This window comes from Thalassophryne amazonica, chromosome 8, assembly GCF_902500255.1.
Source record: "Thalassophryne amazonica chromosome 8, fThaAma1.1, whole genome shotgun sequence".
NCBI lineage: Eukaryota > Metazoa > Chordata > Actinopteri > Batrachoidiformes > Batrachoididae > Thalassophryne > Thalassophryne amazonica.
This window is the reverse complement of record NC_047110.1, coordinates 89,762,468-89,782,257: the sequence shown is the minus strand read 5'-3', so window position 1 is coordinate 89,782,257 and position 19,790 is coordinate 89,762,468. Positions and strand designations below refer to the sequence as shown.

At 41.3% G+C, this 19,790-nt stretch overlaps 1 protein-coding gene across 2 annotated transcripts in view; it reads left to right on the top strand.

Annotated features, from left to right (window-relative positions):
• Nucleotides 1-19,790, top strand: part of n4bp1 (nedd4 binding protein 1) — a 45,819-nt gene that overhangs the window by 12,594 nt on the left and 13,435 nt on the right. Inside the window, exons 2-7 of one of the 2 annotated variants that reach the window (XM_034176968.1) lie at nucleotides 2,193-2,420; nucleotides 5,010-5,183; nucleotides 5,579-6,051; nucleotides 7,805-8,141; nucleotides 11,840-12,178; nucleotides 12,271-12,503. In XM_034176968.1, coding sequence (XP_034032859.1) covers nucleotides 2,193-2,420; nucleotides 5,010-5,183; nucleotides 5,579-6,051; nucleotides 7,805-8,141; nucleotides 11,840-12,178; nucleotides 12,271-12,503 — 1,784 coding nt within the window. Of the gene's footprint in view, nucleotides 1-2,192; nucleotides 2,421-5,009; nucleotides 5,184-5,563; nucleotides 6,052-7,804; nucleotides 8,142-11,839; nucleotides 12,179-12,270; nucleotides 12,504-19,790 lie in introns of both variants that reach the window. The other variant, XM_034176967.1, reaches the window with a different exon arrangement.

Genomic DNA, 19,790 nt, shown 5'->3' with positions numbered 1-19,790 from the left:
ACAACAGTGAACAATGGATACAGTGAGGAAAATAAGTATTTGAACACCCTGCGATTTTGCAAGTTCTCCCACTTAGAAATCATGGAGGGGTCTGAAATTTTCATCTTAGGTGCATGTCCCCTGTGAGAGACATGATCTTTAAAAAAAATCTGGAAATCACAATGTATGATTTTATTTTTTTTTTATTTATTTGTATGTTACTGCTGCAAGTAAGTATTTCAACACCTGTGAAAATCAATGTTAATATTTGGTACAGTAGCCTTTGTTTGCAATTACAGAGGTCAAACGTTTCCTGTAGTTTTTCACCAGGTTTTCACACAATTAGTTGCCCTGGCTGTGTGTTTGTGGCCATTGTCATGCTGGAAGACCCAGTCATGACCCACCTTCAATGCTCTTACTGAGGGAAGGAGGTTGTTTGCCAAAATCTCGCAATACATGACCCCATCCATCTTCCCTTCAATATGGTGCAGTCATCCTGTCCCCTTTGCAGAAGAGCACCCCCAGAGTATGATGTTTCCACCCCCATACTTCATGGTTGGGATGGTTTTCTTGGGGTTGTTCTCATCCTCTAAACATGGTAAGTGGAGTTGATTCCAAAAAGCTCTATTTTGGTCTCATCTGACCACATGACCTTCTCCCATGCCTCCTCTGGATCATCCAGATGGTCACTGGTGAACTTCAAACGGGCCTGGACATGTGCTGGCTTGAGCAGGGGGACCTTGCTGCCCTGCAGGATTTTAAACCACGACAGCATCATCTGTTACTAATGTAATCTTTGTGACTGTGGTCCCAGCTTTTTTCAGGTCATTGACCAGGTCCTCCTGTGTAGTTCTGAGCTTTCTCAGAATCATCCTTACCCCACAAAGTGAGCTCTTGTATGGAATCCGACCGAGGGAGATTGACAGTCATCTTGTGTTTCTTCCACTTTCTAATAAATGATCATAACTGTTGTTGTCTTCTACCAAGCTGCTTGCCTGTTGTCCTGTAGTCCATCCCAGCCTTGTGCAGGTCTACAGTTTTGTCCCTGGTGTCCTTGGACAGCTCTTTGGTTTTGACAGGTTGGAGTGTTATTGATTATGTGAACAGGTGTCTTTTATACAGGTAACAAGTTCAAACAGGTACAATTAATACAGTTAGAGTGCAGAATAAGAGGGCTTCTTAAAGAAAAATTAACAGGTCTGTGAGAGCCAGAGTTCTTGCTGGTTGGTAGGGGTTCAAATACTTATTTGCAGTAGTAACATGCAAATAAATTATTAAAAATTCATACATTGTGATTTCCGGATTTTTTTTTTTTTTTCTTTCTTAGATTATGTCTCTCACAGTGGACATGCACCTAAGATGAAAATTTCAGACCCCTCCATGATTTCTAAGTGGGAGAACTTGCAAAATCGCAGGGTGTTCAAATACTTATTTTCCTCAGTATAATTACATTCCTGACTCACAGGCCATTCCAAATCATTTTAGAAACTTAGCATAATTTATTATCACCCTTGAAAAATGGCAGCTGGTCTGCTCTGTATCAGCCTGATCCCATCAGATCTCAGAAGCTAAGCAGTGCAGGATCTGGTTGGGAGGAAGGGCATCCGGCATAAAACTTGTGCCAAATACCAGTGGGGATCTGGCTGTATCCGCTGTGGCGACCCTGAACAAAAACGGGAGCGGCCGATTGGGCAGCAACAACAACAAAAAATGTCAGCTATCTAGTTTATAAACACTACCAAATCTACAGCTTGTGCATCCCAACAGACAACACGCTAGTTTTATTTTATTGTGACAAAAGTTGTTTTGAAAAGGAACATTCTTTTAATGTAAACTTGGGTAAAAGGTTGTATTTAACATGTAACTATTTTGACAAAATAACTGACTATTATTTTCTTTATCAATTTAATCAATTGGTTGTTTGGTCAGTTAAATGCCAGATTTCCCAAAGCCCAAGATGGTGTCCTCAAATGTATGGTTTTTGCCCAAAGATATCTAGTTTACTGTCAGACATGAGTAAAGAAACTAGAAAATGTCCACATATAAGAAGCTAAAATCGGAGAATGTGGAGGATTTAAAAAAAAAAAAAAGACTCTGGTTAATTATCATAGTTGTTGGTGGTTTATTGATTGATTAATGGAATAATTGTTGCAGCTCTAATTAGTTTGTGGCACTCCTGATTGTTGCTGTTTGTTCCTTTTTTGGTCCTGTAGGAATATGTGAGAGGGCTGTGTGACCCAGAATTGCAAAAGGAAGAACGCTACCCAGTGGATATGCATTGCATCTTTGCTGGGGCCCGAGGCCTCTTCCTGGACAGGCTCATACGAGACACAAGTGCTGAAGTTCTGGTTCCCGAACCAGGATGCCTGCGTCTGTTGGGCCGGGCTGAGCCTGTCGTGATGGCCCAGAGCAGAGTTCAGCAGTTTGTAGCACTCTTTCAGGTCAGTATGCTAATTTTCTGTGACCGCACACAATCCTCCTTAACTGTATAATCTAGCGGTGATTGTCATGACTAGACCCTAAAAATGGGCCACACCTGTTTTTTCTCACATTGGTAAACTGATAGTTTAAAGTGACTCACACGTTCTTAAATGAATTGTTTCTATTGGTAGCACTTGAATGAATTAAGTTATTTGAGCTTAAGTTAGTAAGTTAGATCAGCTCTAACTTACTAACTTAAGTTCAAACAACTTAATTCATTTACATGTTGCCAATCGAAACATTTAATTTAAGTTGGTTCAACTATTCTCTTTTTTCAGTGCAGACCCCGTCACGTTTCTGTGCAACCATGTTGTAAATGCAGTGAAGTAAAACATCCCACATTAGAGCTCACATCACCTCCAAAACCCGCCTGATGCTAAAACAATTTCAGTTTTCAATTGCTGAGTGTTGTCTTACCGCTTGATTCTGTAGGGAATGGGTACGTCATCTTAGAACAATATTTATCATAGTTTTTTCAATAATCCTAAAAACACTTAAAACTAGGGAGAGGAAAAACAACCTTCTTTCTGGCATTATACTTCAAGTACCGTAGTTCCTCAATTAAATACCTGCCCTTGAATAGGGGTCTGCCTCATTTAATAGCCAACTTTGTCTGAAAAAACTCCTGCCTTAAATAAGCATCAGGCCTGATTTATCCTTCTACAACTCCGTAACTTAATGGCCACACAATGCCACTGATGTGGGCGTGAGCCTTTAGAAGTTCTCCGTCGCATTGGTGGGTGTTGTAATGCAATTTACTGCCAGAATAGTTGTGGGCACGATGTGGGAAAATAAGGCAGGATTTTCTTTCCACCTGCACCGCCACTGTTCCTGGTATATACAGTAAAACTCGTCTAAACCATCATTGTATAAACTGGATATTCACACTAACTGGACGAAAGCAAAAGTCCCCTTTTTTTTTTTTTTTTTTTTGTATGGTTTTCCATGTAGTAAACACTGTATATACCGGATTTTGTATAGCGGATTTTTGCTCACATCATCGATTCGAAGAAAGTTAGTACAGTATTTCCTTGATTAAAAAGCCCGGGCGTTTATTTTTTTTTTTTCAAACCGTGCTCTGACCCAGCACCCAAACGAGGCAGACCGTAATTCAAGGCTGGCGATTTTTAACAAAGTGCTGTTTGCTGCATGCACTGTAATATGGTGTGAAGTTTCTCACATATCCCTGGGTGTGACAAACCAAACCGCTTTAGATCAGAGCCCTCTGCGTGGCTGCAAACCCTCCTCATAGCTTGATGCACAATCATATTTGAATAGTTTTTGCAGTCTGCCCGCCAGTTACATTTCGATCACGGATCAAATTAATGGAGGGAAATTGCATGTGCCGTACTGCTGGTTTGGAGGTTGATGGTTCTATAAAGAAGTGGAGCTTGTTGAGGGACAAATTAATCCAGAAAAGGCCGCTGTCTGCGGAAAATTGCATAAAGATGTTACGGAGAACTTTAAAATGGTCACGCGCACATCACCGTCACTGCAAATCAGGCTTAGGCTTTAGGATTTTAAGGTATCACTCTGCAGCAGTTTTGAACCAGCTGTTAAATGAGGAAGGTCCCGATTCAAAGTCAGGCGTTTAATCAAGGAAATACGTAAGCCTAATTGATGTCGTTGATTCCCTGTAGATCGTTGAGCACCTGACTGTAACTAATCCGGTACATAGATATAACGGATTTTGTCCATTTTATACATATAGCGGATTTCAGTTATAACAGACAAAATTTGCTGGTCCACCTGAATCCGTTATATGTGAGTTTTACTGTATATACAATAAAACTTTTTTGTTTGTTTGTTTTGTCTTTTGTCCCCCCCCCCCCTTTTTTTTTTTTTTCTAAACCAGTTTGTCCTCACAAACTCCACTTCTTTATACAATCATCAACCTCCAAACCAATGTTACGTGAAATTTTCCTCTATGAATTGCAGGTCATTTGAGCATCTTTGTAGTTTTTTTGACTCCGTGTTGTAAAGTTGGCCATATTTGGTCATACTTTTTTACCAGACATACCTCTGTTTGACCCATGATCAAAATTTAATCGGCATGTGCACTGCAAAAACTTTTAAAATATAATGGGAGACAAAGGAGTGAAACCGGAAAAGTGACCAATCACAGCCCTTGTGGTCTCTGTTGTTATATGTAGTTTCAATTTTTGGGAGGTGCACGTTGGGCTATGAAGAGGGGCTCAGAGAGGGTACTCAGCCATGCAGAAGGCTCTGATCTAAAGCAGTTGTCTTTTGTTCGCCGCACCCAGGGATATGTGTGAAACTTAACACCATATTACAGTGCAGGCAACAAGCAGCATTTTGTTAATAATCACCGGCATTGAATAAAGGTGTGCCTCATGTAGGCTCCGGGCTTGAGCACGGTTTGAAAAAAATAAATACCCAGGCATTTAATGAAGGAAATATGGTAATGTATAACATGATCAATGATGAGAATTTTTTTAAATAATGTTGGAAGTTGAAGATACTTTATGTTAAAACCACATTTATGGTACAGCCCACTCAAATTTGTCTTTGTGTACATTTGTATTCAGGAGAAGCGAAGTCTCCCCAGTGACAGGGAGCCAGCAGTGAAACGCTCATTCAAGTCCTTTGTGGAGGAAAGGCATGATAAATACACTATGGAGCTTCTTCTATTGCCCAGTGCACTGAAGGAAGAGTTACTTGGACTGGCACAAAGTCCAATGAGCACAAACACTTCCTCCATGGTTAGTGGAAACTCTTTAAAACGTGATTGATTGCAGTACAGTTTAAACATTGTGTAGTTGGTTTTCTGTCATCATCCCTTACCAATATGAATTTGGCTTCTGCTTTTAATACTCAGAAAATATGCAATTCTAAAACTGAAACTCTAAATGGCATTTGAAAAATCTAGCTTTTCGGTCTCTGTTTATGGCACAAATGCACAAAATGTTAGCTTGTTCACAGAATCGTGTTTTTGTTTTTTTTGTTTTTTTTTTTATCTAGAGAAACTTGGGATACTTGTACCAGTAAAATTTGGAAAAATGTACATACTTTAATCAGCTCTTAATTAATTAATTAGAATGTTAAACATTGTGCTTATTGTAATTGGTGTTTCTTCATCCAGCCTCTGCTTAACCAGACTTTGCATCCAGCTGTGGTAGAGGTTGATCAGGACCGCTCACAGAGTAGTACCCCTGTCACGGAACTCTCCAACCGTATCTTGGACACTAGCTTTGAAGAGAAAGGGACGGGGCCAGCATCTGCTGTTGGTGGTAAAGGAGGTGGAATAGGCTTAGGCCCTGAAGCTGTGCTGCTCAATGGCACTCGGCCCACACACAAGCGGCGCTCTTCTGAGAGCGAGACTCGTGACACAAAGAGACAGTACTCTCTGGAACGTCGGGACGATTCACCAGAGAGAGCACGAGAAAGAGAGCGACACAAGGGCAGCAGCAGCTGCAGATCCAAAACACCCTCTGCTTCATCATCCTACTGCTCATCATCAAAAGCAAATACTGTCGGTCCAATCATGACTGAATCCAATGATGCCATCTATGATGACGGAGAGGCAGTTAGTCCAGAAACCAATCTCCGCTGCCTGGTCAATTTCTTCAGGTAACAGTCCTAGTCCATGATTTCTGATATAAGTGATGATAAAATATAATATTTTTGTAATATATTTGGATTTGCTATAAACGTTCAGATAATGACATACTAGCCTATCCTCAGCCAGGCCCTCTTACCTCCTTCTGGGGTATCCCTAGGTATTCCCTAGCCATCTGGGGGATGTAATCCCTCCAGCCTGTCTTGGGTCTTTTTTTTCGACTGGGCCTCCTCTTAATCGAATGTACCTGGAAGACCTTCTAGGGAGATGGCCAGGTGACATCCTCACCAGATGCCCAAACCACCTCAGTTGGTTCCTTTCAATGTGAAGGAGCAGCTGCTCCATTCAGAGTTCTTCCCAGATGTTTGAGCTTCTTACGTGTCCCTGAGTGCAAGCTCAGATACCCTACTGAGGAACCTCATTTCTGCTGTTTGTGTCAACAGTCTTGTTCTCTCAGTCCCTACCCAAAGCTCATAACTATAACTAAGGATAAGGATGTAAATCGAGAGCCTTGCCTTCTGGCTCAGCTCTTTTCTTCATCATGACTGTTTGGTACAGTATCCACAGGACCTCAGTTGCACTGCTGATCTCACACTCCATCTTACCCCCCTCGTGTACAAGACATGGGCAGCATGATGGCTTAGTGGTTATCACTTTTGCCTCACAGCAAGAAGGTCATGGGATTGATTCCCACCTGTGGAGTTTGCATGTTCTCCCCATGTTTGCGTGGGTTTCCTCCGGGTGCTCCGGTTTCCTCCCACATTTAAAGACATGCAAGTTAGGTGAATTGGAAAATTTAGAATTGTCCGGGTCTCCCTTACAAAAGAGATCTCAAGCTCAGTGGGACTAACCTAGTTAAATAAAGGATAAGTAAATAAATAAAAAGACCCGCAAGATAATTAAAATCCTCCCCTTGAGGTACTAACTGTCTGCTGACCCAGACGGGACAATCTGCCCTTTTTTTATAGTGGACCACGGTCCCAGATTTGGAAGTGCTGATCCTTATCCCAGTCACTCCACACTTTGCCTCAAATCTGCCCAGTGCACATCAGGTGTCACTGTCTGAAGCCAACACAACCACATCACCAGCAAAAAGCAGAGCTCCAATTCTGAGGTCATCGAACTGGACAAACTCCAATCGCTGACAGCAGTCCTGTCTGGGACCATCCCAAACAGGGTTTGTGACAAAGAGCAGAAAAATCCCCCACTTGCATTCAGAGCAAGTTGATTGGTGTCCCTTCGGTAATTTGTGCGTGAGATTGAAATCTGGTATGTCTTCTGAGTTTTCATGTTGAGCATGTCCAGGAAGTGCAGCATGTCTTATTTCCTTTTTCCTGATCTGTGGATAGAGTTGTGAAATCATTGGAGTGAATGGGTATAAATGGAGTTAAAACAATATTTATTTCACACATCACCTCAGAGCAGTGTGGCATCATTACAGTTTTGTCTTGATGAAATACTGCAGTGCAAATATACTGTAGCATCCCAGTTAGGATGTTCATTAGCATTCCCAGATGGGGACTGAGCTGGTTGGTTGTTGTCATTATATTAGTGTTGCTGTTATTCATCCTTGCATGTAGTTCTGCTTATGGAGGGTCTTATCTCCTCAGCTTGTATATAGACTGTGGTATGTACTTTTACACATAATTTTTCTGTTCAGTGTTTTCTAGTGTGGTTTCTAGTGTTCAGATAAAAATGTGTTTTGTAATTTCTCTTTTTTAATGCCTTCATTCCTGAATAATGAAGACTGTAAAACTTTTTCAGAACTATGGGTTACAATCAGGAAGTTGTGGAACGTATTGTCAAGGAGACGGGACAGACAGAAGACACCTTCCTCATCCTGGAGAAGATTGTTGAAGAAACCAAGCGTTGTGAAGAAGGGAGAAAAAGAGTGAATGCTGTGTGCTCCTCCTATACTGCTTGTACGTCATCCTCCACATGTACAGTCTCTCTGCACAGAGAGAAGGAACGTGAGCAGCACCGAACATTGACAGACGCAAGCAGGTTGAAAGAGAACATTAAGCCAAGCCGACATGGTGGAAATAGTAATGGCTTGGGACACCGGAGACAATGTAGCACCAGTGAAACCAGCACTCAACAGGTATTCTCAGTCCTAAAACATAATTTATGTAGATTACCATGAACCTTCAAGAGAGTTTGTATTTCTTCTTTTGTTTTGATAAGACAATCAGCATTTGTAGTGGAAACAGCGTCATAAGTCATATTTTGGAGACTTGCTTCCTTAAAGGTTTTAAATTGTAGGTTTGTAGTATTGGTCTTCAGGTGTAAAATAAGATGCATATTTACAAAATATATTTCAGATAATGTTATGACACAGTCAATCTTGTTTATTTTTATTGATTTCCTTATTGATGGGTGATTCAAAAGTGGAAGTCAGGAAAAAAAAATGCAGGCATTGATTAAAGTACTACCGTATTTTCCGGAGTATAAGTCGCACCTGTCAAGAAATGCCTCTTGAAGAGGGTAAATTTGCATAGAAGTCGCACCTGTTTCTGTGTTTTGAGCTCTTTAATAGGGCACCGCAGTCTCGTTTGAACCCTACGCGATGTCGCAGGATTTGCCCACTTAGGGGGACCTCTGCTCTGTTGCACAATAATACAGAGTCACTTCACATGGATAAATGTACTGATTTGTTTTCGGCTGCAATCACCGAAGCAGTCGCGAAAAGTCTTCCCCCCCCCCCCCCCCCCCGGTTTCCAGTGGAGAAGAAAAGACTAGGCAGATGGGAGACTTGGTGTCGGTTAATATTTAGCCTACACAGCTAACCAGAGTAGCTCCGTTCTCTCGCCTGCAAAACCGCCTCAACACATTTGTGCTCCAGGTCTTAAACAAACTGCAACACATATCCACTTTTCCACCGCATCATCGCTTTTTCTTTGCATTTTCACTTTGTTGCTGTGTAATTTGCACAAAAACCCATTGAAAATGCAGTGGTTGGTCTCCCGGAAGTAGAGAAATTACATCATATTTTACCCCTTTAGCGCCCGCCCTCAAACGAGACTGCGTTCACCAATTGGGAATTTTTTTTGCATTGTTGTAGTGTATTTGTTTTATTACTGGCATTTATTCTTTTATTATTGGAGTTTACTTTGTTTAGTGCTTTAATTCTTGAGGAAAATTTTACATACATACATACATAGTCATTATAATTACTATTATTAATAACAAACTTCTGCATCTTTAGTATACAAGTTGCGCCAGAGTACATGTTGCAGAGCCTCCCAAACTTGTAAAAAAAAAGAAAAACGTGCGATTTATACTTTGGGGAAAATACAGTATTCTGATTCATATTTAAACATTTGGAACTGGTTCTCAACTAGAACTGGTTGTCGAGTCCCATCCCTGTTTATTGCTTGGTCTCATCTATCACACTTTTCATTTCTCATGCCACTTTTTCAAGGCATCTTCATTCTTTTTCTATCGTGTAGAGTCAGAGCTCTGTTGAGCCGAGTATTCCTTTAACTTTAACTAGTAATGACTTCATGACTTTCTTTGCTAATAAAATTTTAACTATTAGAGAAAAAATTACTCATAACCATCCCAAAGACGTATCGTTATCTTTGGCTGCTTTCAGTGATGCCGGTATTTGGTTAGACTCTTTCTCTCAGATTGTTCTGTCTGAGTTATTTTCATTAGTTAATTCATCCAAACCATCAACATGTCTATTAGACCCCATTCCTACCAGGCTGCTCAAGGAAGCCCTACCATTATTTAATGCTTCGATCTTAAATATGATCAATCTATCTTTATTAGTTGGCTATGTACCACAGGCTTTTAAGGTGGCAGTAATTAAACCATTACTTAAAAAGCCATCACTTGACCCAGCTATCTTAGCTAATTATAGGCCAATCTCCAACCTTCCTTTTCTCTCAAAAATTCTTGAAAGGGTAGTTGTAAAACAGCTAACTGATCATCTGCAGAGGAATGGGCTATTTGAAGAGTTTCAGTCAGGTTTTAGAATTCATCATAGTACAGAAACAGTATTGGTGAAGGTTACAAATGATCTTCTTATGGCCTCAGACAGTGGACTCATCTCTGTGCTTGTTCTGTTAGACCTCAGTGCTGCTTTTGATACTGTTGACCATAAAATTTTATTACAGAGATTAGAGCATGCCATAGGTATTAAAGGCACTGCGCTGCGGTGGTTTGAATCATATTTATCTAATAGATTACAATTTGTTCATGTAAATGGGGAATCTTCTTCATAGACTAAGGTTAATTATGGAGTTCCACAAGGTTCTGTGCTAGGACCAATTTTATTCACTTTATACATGCTTCCCTTAGGCAGTATTATTAGACGGCATTGCTTAAATTTTCATTGTTACACAGATGATACCCAGCTTTATCTATCCATGAAGCCAGAGGACACACACAAATTAGCTAAACTGCAGGATTGTCTTACAGACATAAAGACATGGATGACCTCTAATTTCCTGCTTTTAAACTCAGATAAAACTGAAGTTATTGTACTTGGCCCCACAAATCTTAGAAACATGGTGTCTAACCAGATCCTTACTCTGGATAGCATTACCCTGACCTCTAGTAATACTGTGAGAAATCTTGGAGTCATTTTTGATCAGGATATGTCATTCAAAGCGCATATTAAACAAATATGTAGGACTGCTTTTTTGCATTTACGCAATATCTCTAAAATTAGAAAGGTCTTGTCTCAGAGTGATGCTGAAAAACTAATTCATGCATTTATTTCCTCTAGGCTGGACTATTGTAATTCATTATCAGGTTGTCCTAAAAGTTCCCTGAAAAGCCTTCAGTTAATTCAAAATGCTGCAGCTAGAGTACTAACGGGGACTAGAAGGAGAGAGCATATCTCACCCATATTGGCCTCTCTTCATTGGCTTCCTGTTAATTCTATAATAGAATTTAAAATTCTTCTTCTTACTTATAAGGTTTTGAATAATCAGGTCCCATCTTATCTTAGGGACCTCATAGTACCATATCACCCCAATAGAGCGCTTCGCTCTCAGGCTGCAGGCTTACTTGTAGTTCCTAGGGTTTGTAAGAGTAGAATGGGAGGCAGAGCTTAAAACTTTCCTTTTTGCTAAAGCTTATAGTTAGGGCTGGATCAGGTGACCCTGAACCATCCCTTAGTTATACTGCTATAGACTTAGACTGCTGGGGGTTTCCTATGATGCACTGAGTGTTTCTTTCTCTTTTTGCTCTGTATGCACCACTCTGCATTTAATCATTAGTGATTGATCTCTGCTCCCCTCCACAGCATGTCTTTTTCCTGGTTCTCTCCCTCAGCCCCAACCAGTCCCAGCAGAAGACTGCCCCTCCCTGAGCCTGGTTCTGCTGGAGGTTTCTTCCTGTTAAAAGGAAGTTTTTCCTTCCCAATGTCGCCAAGTGCTTGCTCACAGGGGGTCGTTTTGACCATTAGGGTTTTTACGTAATTATTGTATGGCCTTGCCTTACAATATAAAGCGCCTTGGGGCAACTGTTTGTTGTGATTTGGCGCTATATAAATAAAATTGATTGATTGATTGTGTGTCCTCATTTCTTCATTCCATATCATCTACTATAAATTGATTTCTGTTATTATTGCATGGAATCTTGGTGTCATTTACTGTAATATTCTAAGAAAGCCTATTGGTAAGACTGCTGTTTGTAATCATTTTCTCATAATGACCAGTAGAATGTCTACCTTTTCATGTAGTGATTGTAATTGTGTTTGTGATAGCACTTCAATTTGCTCTGAATATGGTATGTTTGTAGATATTGATAACCTACCAAAATAAAATAAATCACATCTCAATTCAGGCCATCGCCATCAAGAGGAGCTCTAGTGCCCAGGGGGGCACAGGGAACTATGAGGTTATTACCATTGAGGATGAAGATGATGTTATCACCACGGACACCAAATCCACAGATGGCAGTAGTTCGGCTCGTGTAATGACTGTAGCATCCATTGACACCCACTCAGGCTCAAGAACAGACTATTTAGCACGGGGAGGGGGCAGTGTGTCACAGAGGGACTACCTTTCAAGGACGGGAGCTCAGACTTTGGGAGGACCAATAAAAATTGAGAGTGTGACAGCTCTACGCAGCACACCCCAGTGGCTGAGTGCCACCACCACATCTCTAGCTTCTTCTACCAGTGTATGTATTACTTTTCCTAAATGTCAGTTTCATCATGACATGACACCATGTTCCTGATGGTGAAGGTTGAAGTTTTTCTGTTTCCTCCTTAGTCAGCTCAGCCGATCATCCGGCCAACAGCATCTTACCAGACGCTTGGCCACGTAGGGCTTCATGGGGGAGGGGCTCGTATTCCTCCTGCAAGTGACCCTCCAGTGCCCCCAGTGACTGGATTGGCCCGTTTCCATCAGTCACTGAGGACTCCATACACTCTGACGCTACCGAACGAGCCAGGATGTCCAGATCTCAGACACATCATCATAGACGGCAGCAATGTGGCCATGGCGTGAGTTGTAAACACACATTTAAAAAAAAAAAAACTAGAGCACTGCACTCGTAGAGCGTAAACCTCCACCAACACTAGTTTCCAATTCCACAAATTTTTACCTTGGAAAAAATTTTCAAGCTCAAAGTCCTGTTAGAACTGTTTTTTCACCAGCTAAATTATAATGCAAAATATAGATCAAAAGGGCTTTTCAATGTTAATATCAAATATCCGCTAAATCTGCAATACAGATCAGATGCGGCTCAAACTTAGTCTATCCATTGAGAGTTGCAGTTTGCACCTCAGTCACAAATGAGTGATTGAGGCACTTTTGAGATATAATGCAAAATGTACACCAAGTGGGCTTTTCAATATTACATTCAAATGTCCACAAAATCCGCAATACAGCTCAGATTCAGATCAGACTTTGTCAGGTGATAGTGAGTACCAGTCTGCACCTCACTTTCAAATATGAGAGTGATTGGGGCACGTCTGATTGAGATATAATGTAAAATATACATTAAATGAGGTTTTCAATGTTAAATGTAAATAGCCACAAAATCTGTAATCTGGATCAGATCCAATGTCGCAGACTGAACAGCCACCCCCCGTAAAATTTGGTCCACCCTGCCTTCAGTGCGCATGTGTCATTTCGGACCACAGCAGCACGCCTGAGACTGACTCGCTACACCCAAAGCGATCAAATGGATTAATGAGATTATTAACCATCAGATGACAAAACCTCTTAAATTATTCCAAAGTATTTTTAAGTAGAAACAAGGCCATTTTAAGCAGAAACGAGGCTGCGCCCGCCCGCCCCCCCCCCAAAAAAAAAAAATAAATAAATAAAATTTGGTCCGCCCTGCCTTCACTGCACATGCGTCAGTTTGGACGACAGCAGCACATCTGAGACAGACTCTCTACACTCAAAGCGATCGAATGAGTTACTGGGGTTATTAACCATCAGATGACAAGGTACAACCTCCACTGAAATCATTCTAAAGCCAGCTTCAAGTAGAAACGAGGCTGTTTTAAGCAGAAATTAGGTGATAATTGGCGAGTTGTTACTAACACTCTGAAATGATGTAGGCACCACAGCAGCTGCTGTGCGCTCTGATCGGTCCACTGTCTTTTTCTATGAAATAATGCTGAATTCATGTGGAAATGATTTTTGTGCAAAAGCTTCAGATATCTGTCGCTGAGATAGATGATGACTGGAGTGCAGTTTTAAGCAGAAATGAGGTGATAGTCAGTGAATTGCTGGTGACACTCAGAAATTATGCTACTGAGCTCCAAAATGACGCATGCGCAGTGAAGGCAGGGCAGACTGATTTTTAAGAGGGGGGCGTTTGGTCTGCGACACTGGATCAAACTTTGTCAGTGGTTAAACGATACCATCCTACATAATGTTCTCAAATATGTTTTACATGTAATGTATGTATTACATGATGGTCTGTTGGTTTTGCGGTCTGAGCCAGTGGTCCTTCAGATGCTTGTAGTCTTGCTTCAGCTTTTTCTGTTGGTACTGTTTCATGTTTAATTTCATGGGTATCCACGTGCACTGGTGTAGATTTTCTCATTCCTCCTTGAGAACTCGAATCCTTGCTGGATCTCGCCTATTGCCTGTAGATCTTTTTCAGTTCTTCGGTTGCCTCTGCTGTCCATTTTGTTTTGTTTTCTTCTGCTCGCTTTTACAGATGCCTCTTGGTGTTTGTTGAGTGTGTATTTGGGGTAAAATCAACAGTGAGAAAATGTCCGTTCATTGGGCAAAAAAATAAAGCCTCGTAGACTAGAATAGAATAATTCTTTATTGTCCACCGATGTGGAAAATTGTCTTTGGCTCACCAGCACAAAAAAGACAAAAAAAAAAGTCATAAAACATTCATACAAACACACGAATAAAACAAAAATAAGATACATAAAATACATGGAAGTAAAAGAAGAAATAGAATAAGACCTAGTAAGATAAATAAAACATACAGTAAGATCAAATAAAACAGAAGTAAAGCAGTTCAGGTTTAATTTGTGGAGTGGTCACTTTTTTTGAGTTCATTATGGTGACGGCATTTGGTATAAAAGATTTTTTGAAAGAACCTTTGGCCAGAGGAGCTCTGTAGCGCCTCCCAGACTTCAAGAGCTCAAACTGACAGGACAGAGGATGAGAGCTGTCTGCCAGGACTCTCTCAGCTTTCCTCCTCATCCTGTCAGTGTAAATGTGGGCCAGAGTCTTCTGGGGTTTTCCCACAATTTTCCCCGCCATTTTTACAATTCTATTTAATTTGTCCTTACATTTACAACTCAAGTGACCAAACCAAACATAAAGATGAAATATTAAAATACTCTCAATATGTGCAGAATACACAAGCTCTAAAATCTGCGGATTAACACCAAGACAGCTCAATCTTCTGAGAAGACTGAGTCGCTGTGAACATTTCTTAAAGATAAAATCAGTGTTTTCAAAGAAGCTCAAATGACTATCAAGAACTGTACCAAGATATTTAAAGTTTCAACCGTTTCAACAAGCTGGCCATCGAGTGAAACTGGCTGCACGGTCAGTTCTTGCTTTGTGTGAAAAACAAGCTCCTTTGTCTTAGACACATTGATTTCCAGCTGGCTGTCGAGACACCAAGCTTCAAGAGCCTTAATGTGAGCGAGATAGGAGGCTTCGCCAGAGGAGTCACACTTCTGTAGCAGGCCGACTAGGGCCATGTCATCCGCGTATTTAATCAGTTTAAAGTTTGTCATTAACTGCAAATTCGTTTGTAAAAAGAGAGAAGAGCAGAGGTGAAAGAACGCTACCCTGTGGGCAGCCAGTGCTTATGATGAGCTCTCCTGACAGAATGTTGTTAGCACAAACTCTTTGAGGGCGACAAGATAGAAAGTCTCTGATCCAGAGCATCAGGCCCTTTTCAACATTTAAATCAGCCAGCCTTTTCAGAAGAATATGTAATTTCATAGAATTAAAAGCTGCACTGAAGTCTACAAACAAAAGCCGAGCATATACTTTAGCAAGTGAAAGCTGCTTTGAGATCATGTCCAGCAAGATCAATCCGGCATCATCAGTACCTCTGTCCCTCTTATAGGCAAACTGCAGAGGGTCTAGTTCACTGACCACTGTGGTGGTCAGGACGTCAGCTAAAACTCTCTCCATAGTTTTACATAATATGGAGGTTATGGCAATGGGCCGAAAATCTTCAAGTTTGCTTGCCCCTGGCTTTTTTGGTATAGGCCTTATTATGGAGAATTTCCAAGATTCCAAGATAGAAGGAGGTTGCGTAGTGTGTACCGTGGTATAAAGGAGGGTGAGGAGTCTGAAGATTTCTTTTTCAAGATATATATATATATATATATATATATATATATATAAAATTTTCTTCTTCTTCTTCCCATTCATTTTAGTACTTTTTAAGTTTATATTGTGTATATTTGTTTTGTTTTTTTCCCCCATTCAGTTGAATGGGGGAAAATGTACCCAAGCTTTTACTGGTAGTGTATACACATCTCAAGAAACCAGAGCCATAATTATTTTTTTATTAACAATGTTTCTGGAGCAACATTCAAGGTCAGGAGATGTCCTGATTCTAAAAGAGATTTTTGGATTACAAATGTTTATTCTAATGACGTCTGAGTTGTGTTTGGTTTCAGGGTTGTCCAGGTTTCCATAGTGATTTTGCTTGTTGCGTAACATCTTCCTGCTCTGTCGCCATTCAGCACTTTCTCTTTCAACACTCTGTGGAACTTCCCTCAAGTTGTGTACTGCAGATCTCACCACAAGCTATCAGATAGATAGATAGATAAATACTTTATGCATCCCAAGAGAAATTTAGGCACCCATTAGCTGATGTGACACATACAGACATGCGAACAGAGAGTACACCCAATAATCAAGACATATACAGTGTAAATGTAAAATAAGAACTCTAAAAGTACTAAAAACACTAAGTTGGAGATTTTTAAAAACCTGTCTGAAATCTAAAATGAGAACCGACGTGATCAGGCTAATATAGCCAGTAACTGCACTGTGTGTAAATGGTAGAAGTCAGTGGGTGTTGTGCCCAACATTCAGTATCTCTAAACTGTCATTTGATATGTTAGAGAGCTGATGCTTCCTCCTCAGCAAATACAGAATAGAAGAGAATGCTGGTCACAACTGACTGGTAGGCATCGACAGGAGTGCACTGCTAATGTTAAAAGGCTCAGGCTTCCTCAGGAAATGGAACCAACCGGCTCTACCTATTCTTGTAGAGTGCATCAGTAATTGCTGACAGTCCAGTTTATTGTCCAGATGCAGTCCCAGTACTTGTAAATTCTGACCATGTCCACATTGACCCCCTCAGTGGAGAGGCAGTTGCAAAGGCAGCCTGGACCTCCAGAAATCCACTACCATCTCTTTGGTCTTGTAAGTGTTCAGCTGCAGATGGTTTGTCCTACACCAGTTCTTGTCAAAGTGGTCCGCAGGGACCACCTAATCTACACATTTTCCAGTCCTCCTTGCTCTGCCACAAGCTGATCAGCTCATTCAGGTGTGCAGGTGAGCTAATGACCTTGTGGCAGTCCAGAGAGAAATGGAAAATGTTTAGGTTAATTGGTACTTGAGCACTGGATTGAGAACCACTGTCCTGAGCCATTCAGTCATCCACCAGGCTTCTTACCCCTCCTCCTGACCTTCCATGATCGCAGCCTACAATTGCAGTGTTGTCTGTAAATTTCTGTCTATGGCATGAGTCTGAATTGTAATTGAAAGCAGAGATGTAAAGGATGAATCAAACAGGAGAAAGCATTGTCCCTTGTGGTGCACCAGTATTACTGACCATAGTCTTAGAGGCACAGTCCTTCAATCTTACAAACTGTGGTCTCTCCATGAAATAGTTTATTATCCATAAAACCAGGTGTGAGTCCACCTTTATCTGCAACAGCTTCTCTCTCAGTAGGATGGGTTTGATGCTGTTGTCAGTGGTGAAGAAATCAGAGAACATGCAAGCACACCCTATGCAACAGGTAGAGGATGTCCTCTTCTACATCCATCTTCTCTTGGTAAACAAATTCTATTGGGTTAAGGGTATCGCTGACCTGTGGTCTGGTGAGTTGGACCAGCAGCTGTTCCATGGACTTCATTAGTTATGATGTCAAAGCAACTGGCCAAAATTTATTCAGCTCATTAGGGTATGCCTTTTTTGGGACTGGGATGAGTCATGATGGCCTTGAGTATTCTTGGGGAGTTCCTGTCTATTTCACCTGCTTTTGTGAAGTGGCGTCTCTTCAGCTCACCTCTGGCCTGATCTGTGGTGATGTTTGTGTGTCTGTGCGTGTGATGTCCTGTATCACAATGGTAACACTGATACAATGCTGTAATCATCAAGAGGTAAGCTCTGGTCAGACACTTGAGGCTGAATGAAAGATGTGGAAAGTTTCCTAAGGCTCGTTTTTGTAGATTATTCTTCTCCTTCCTACATATTGAACAGTAGCTTAATCAACAGTCAGAATGACTAAACTTTAGCTTGCTGTGTCACTGTTATTCAGGGATTTCATTCAGCATTTTCTTAGACCTGCATGACTTTGAGCCTTTTTAAAGATTTTGTGTTAAGCACAATCTGGCATTAAAGGAAATAACCCAGGCAGCTCTGCAGGTATTTTTTTTCTTTACCACAGTGCATGTGACACTAGATTCCTAATCAAGATACCAACCCAGTGCAGAGGGAAGTGGCCTGTACAGTGAGCAGAAATCCACATGACAGTCAACCGATAAGGGCATTGACAGAGGCTTCATTCACGTGGCAACATTTTGGTCATGTTGGAAATTTACTAGGGGTAATTTTCTTTTTGTTGGTACGCGGGGCACTCACTTTCTTTTTTTCTTTAACTTTTTTGGGAGGGGGGATTGCAACACAGAACTTAAATGAAGAATGCAACAGAACAAAATGGCATCTCTTGGAATAAAAAAGCAATACCTATTCTATTTTAGGACACACCTCAGTTATTAAAGTAACATAAAAAAAAGAGGGGAGCAAAGAAAAAGAAAAGTAGATAAGGCACAATGAAAATTTGACCTCCTCAAACTTGGACCAACCAAAGTAAATGATGGTAGGAGCACACAAATCCAAAGATGGATCCATTTTCTTATTGAGTTGTGCTTATTTTTTTTCCATCAAGTACCCTTTTTTTTTCTTCTCATCTCTATCTCCACTGGTGAAGGGTGGGGTCATGGTGGGGTTCAGTTAGTGGTATAAGGCAAGACTTATTTTCCTCGCCATCGGTAAGAAAATATGTAGTAGATGAACTTTTCTCCTTCTAGACTTAACCTTGTTATATAGCTTACTGGGTCCAGTGGTAAGTTATTAAGTTATTGTGGTTTATTGCTGTTTCCAGTGCATGTTGGCCTCTGCCAGGGCTGCCCTTTGTCACCGGTTCTGTTCATTACTGTTATGGACAGAATTTCTAGGCACAACCAGGGTGTAGAGGGGGTCCTGTTTGGGAACCACAGAATCTCATCTCTGCTGTTTGCAGACAATGTGGTTCTGTTGGCTTCGTCAAATCAATACCTTCAGCGTGCAGTGGGGCAGTTGGCAGCCAAGTGTGAAGCGTCCAGGTTGAAAATCAGCACCTCCAAATCCGAGGCCTTGGTTCTCAACCGGAAAAAGGTGCCTTGCCCTTTTCAAGTCAATCAATCAATCAATTTTATTTATATAGCGCCAAATCACAACAAACAGTTGCCCCAAGGCACTTTATATTGTAAGGCAAGGCCATACAATAATTACGTAAAAACCCCAATGGTCAAAACGACCCCCTGTGAGCAAGCACTTGGCGACAGTGGGAAGGAAAAACCTTTTAACAGGAAGAAACCTCCAGCAGAACCAGGCTCAGGGAGGGGCAGTCTTCTGCTGGGACTGGTTAATGCTTTGTTTTAATTAAACAGTCAGATTTCCCTGGTCCGCACCAGTTCTAAGTCAGCTGCTAGGCGCCAGCCGAGGCGAGTTTAAATGTCTCGGGGTCTTGTTCACGAGTGAGGGACAGATGGAGTGTGAGATCGACAGATCAGTGCAGCGTCTGCAGTGATGCGGTCACTGTATCGGACCATCGTGGTGAAGCGAGAGCTGAGCGGGGGGGCAAAGCTCTTGATTTACCAATCGATCTACGTTCCGACCTTCACCTATGGTCATGAGATTTGGCTCATGACCGAAAGAACGAGATCGCGAGTACAAGCGGTTGAGATGAGTTTCCTCCGCAGGGTGGCTGGGTGCTCCCTTAGAGATAGGGTGAGGAGCTCGGAGTCGAGCCGCTGCTCCTCCACGTTGACAGGAGCCAGCTCAG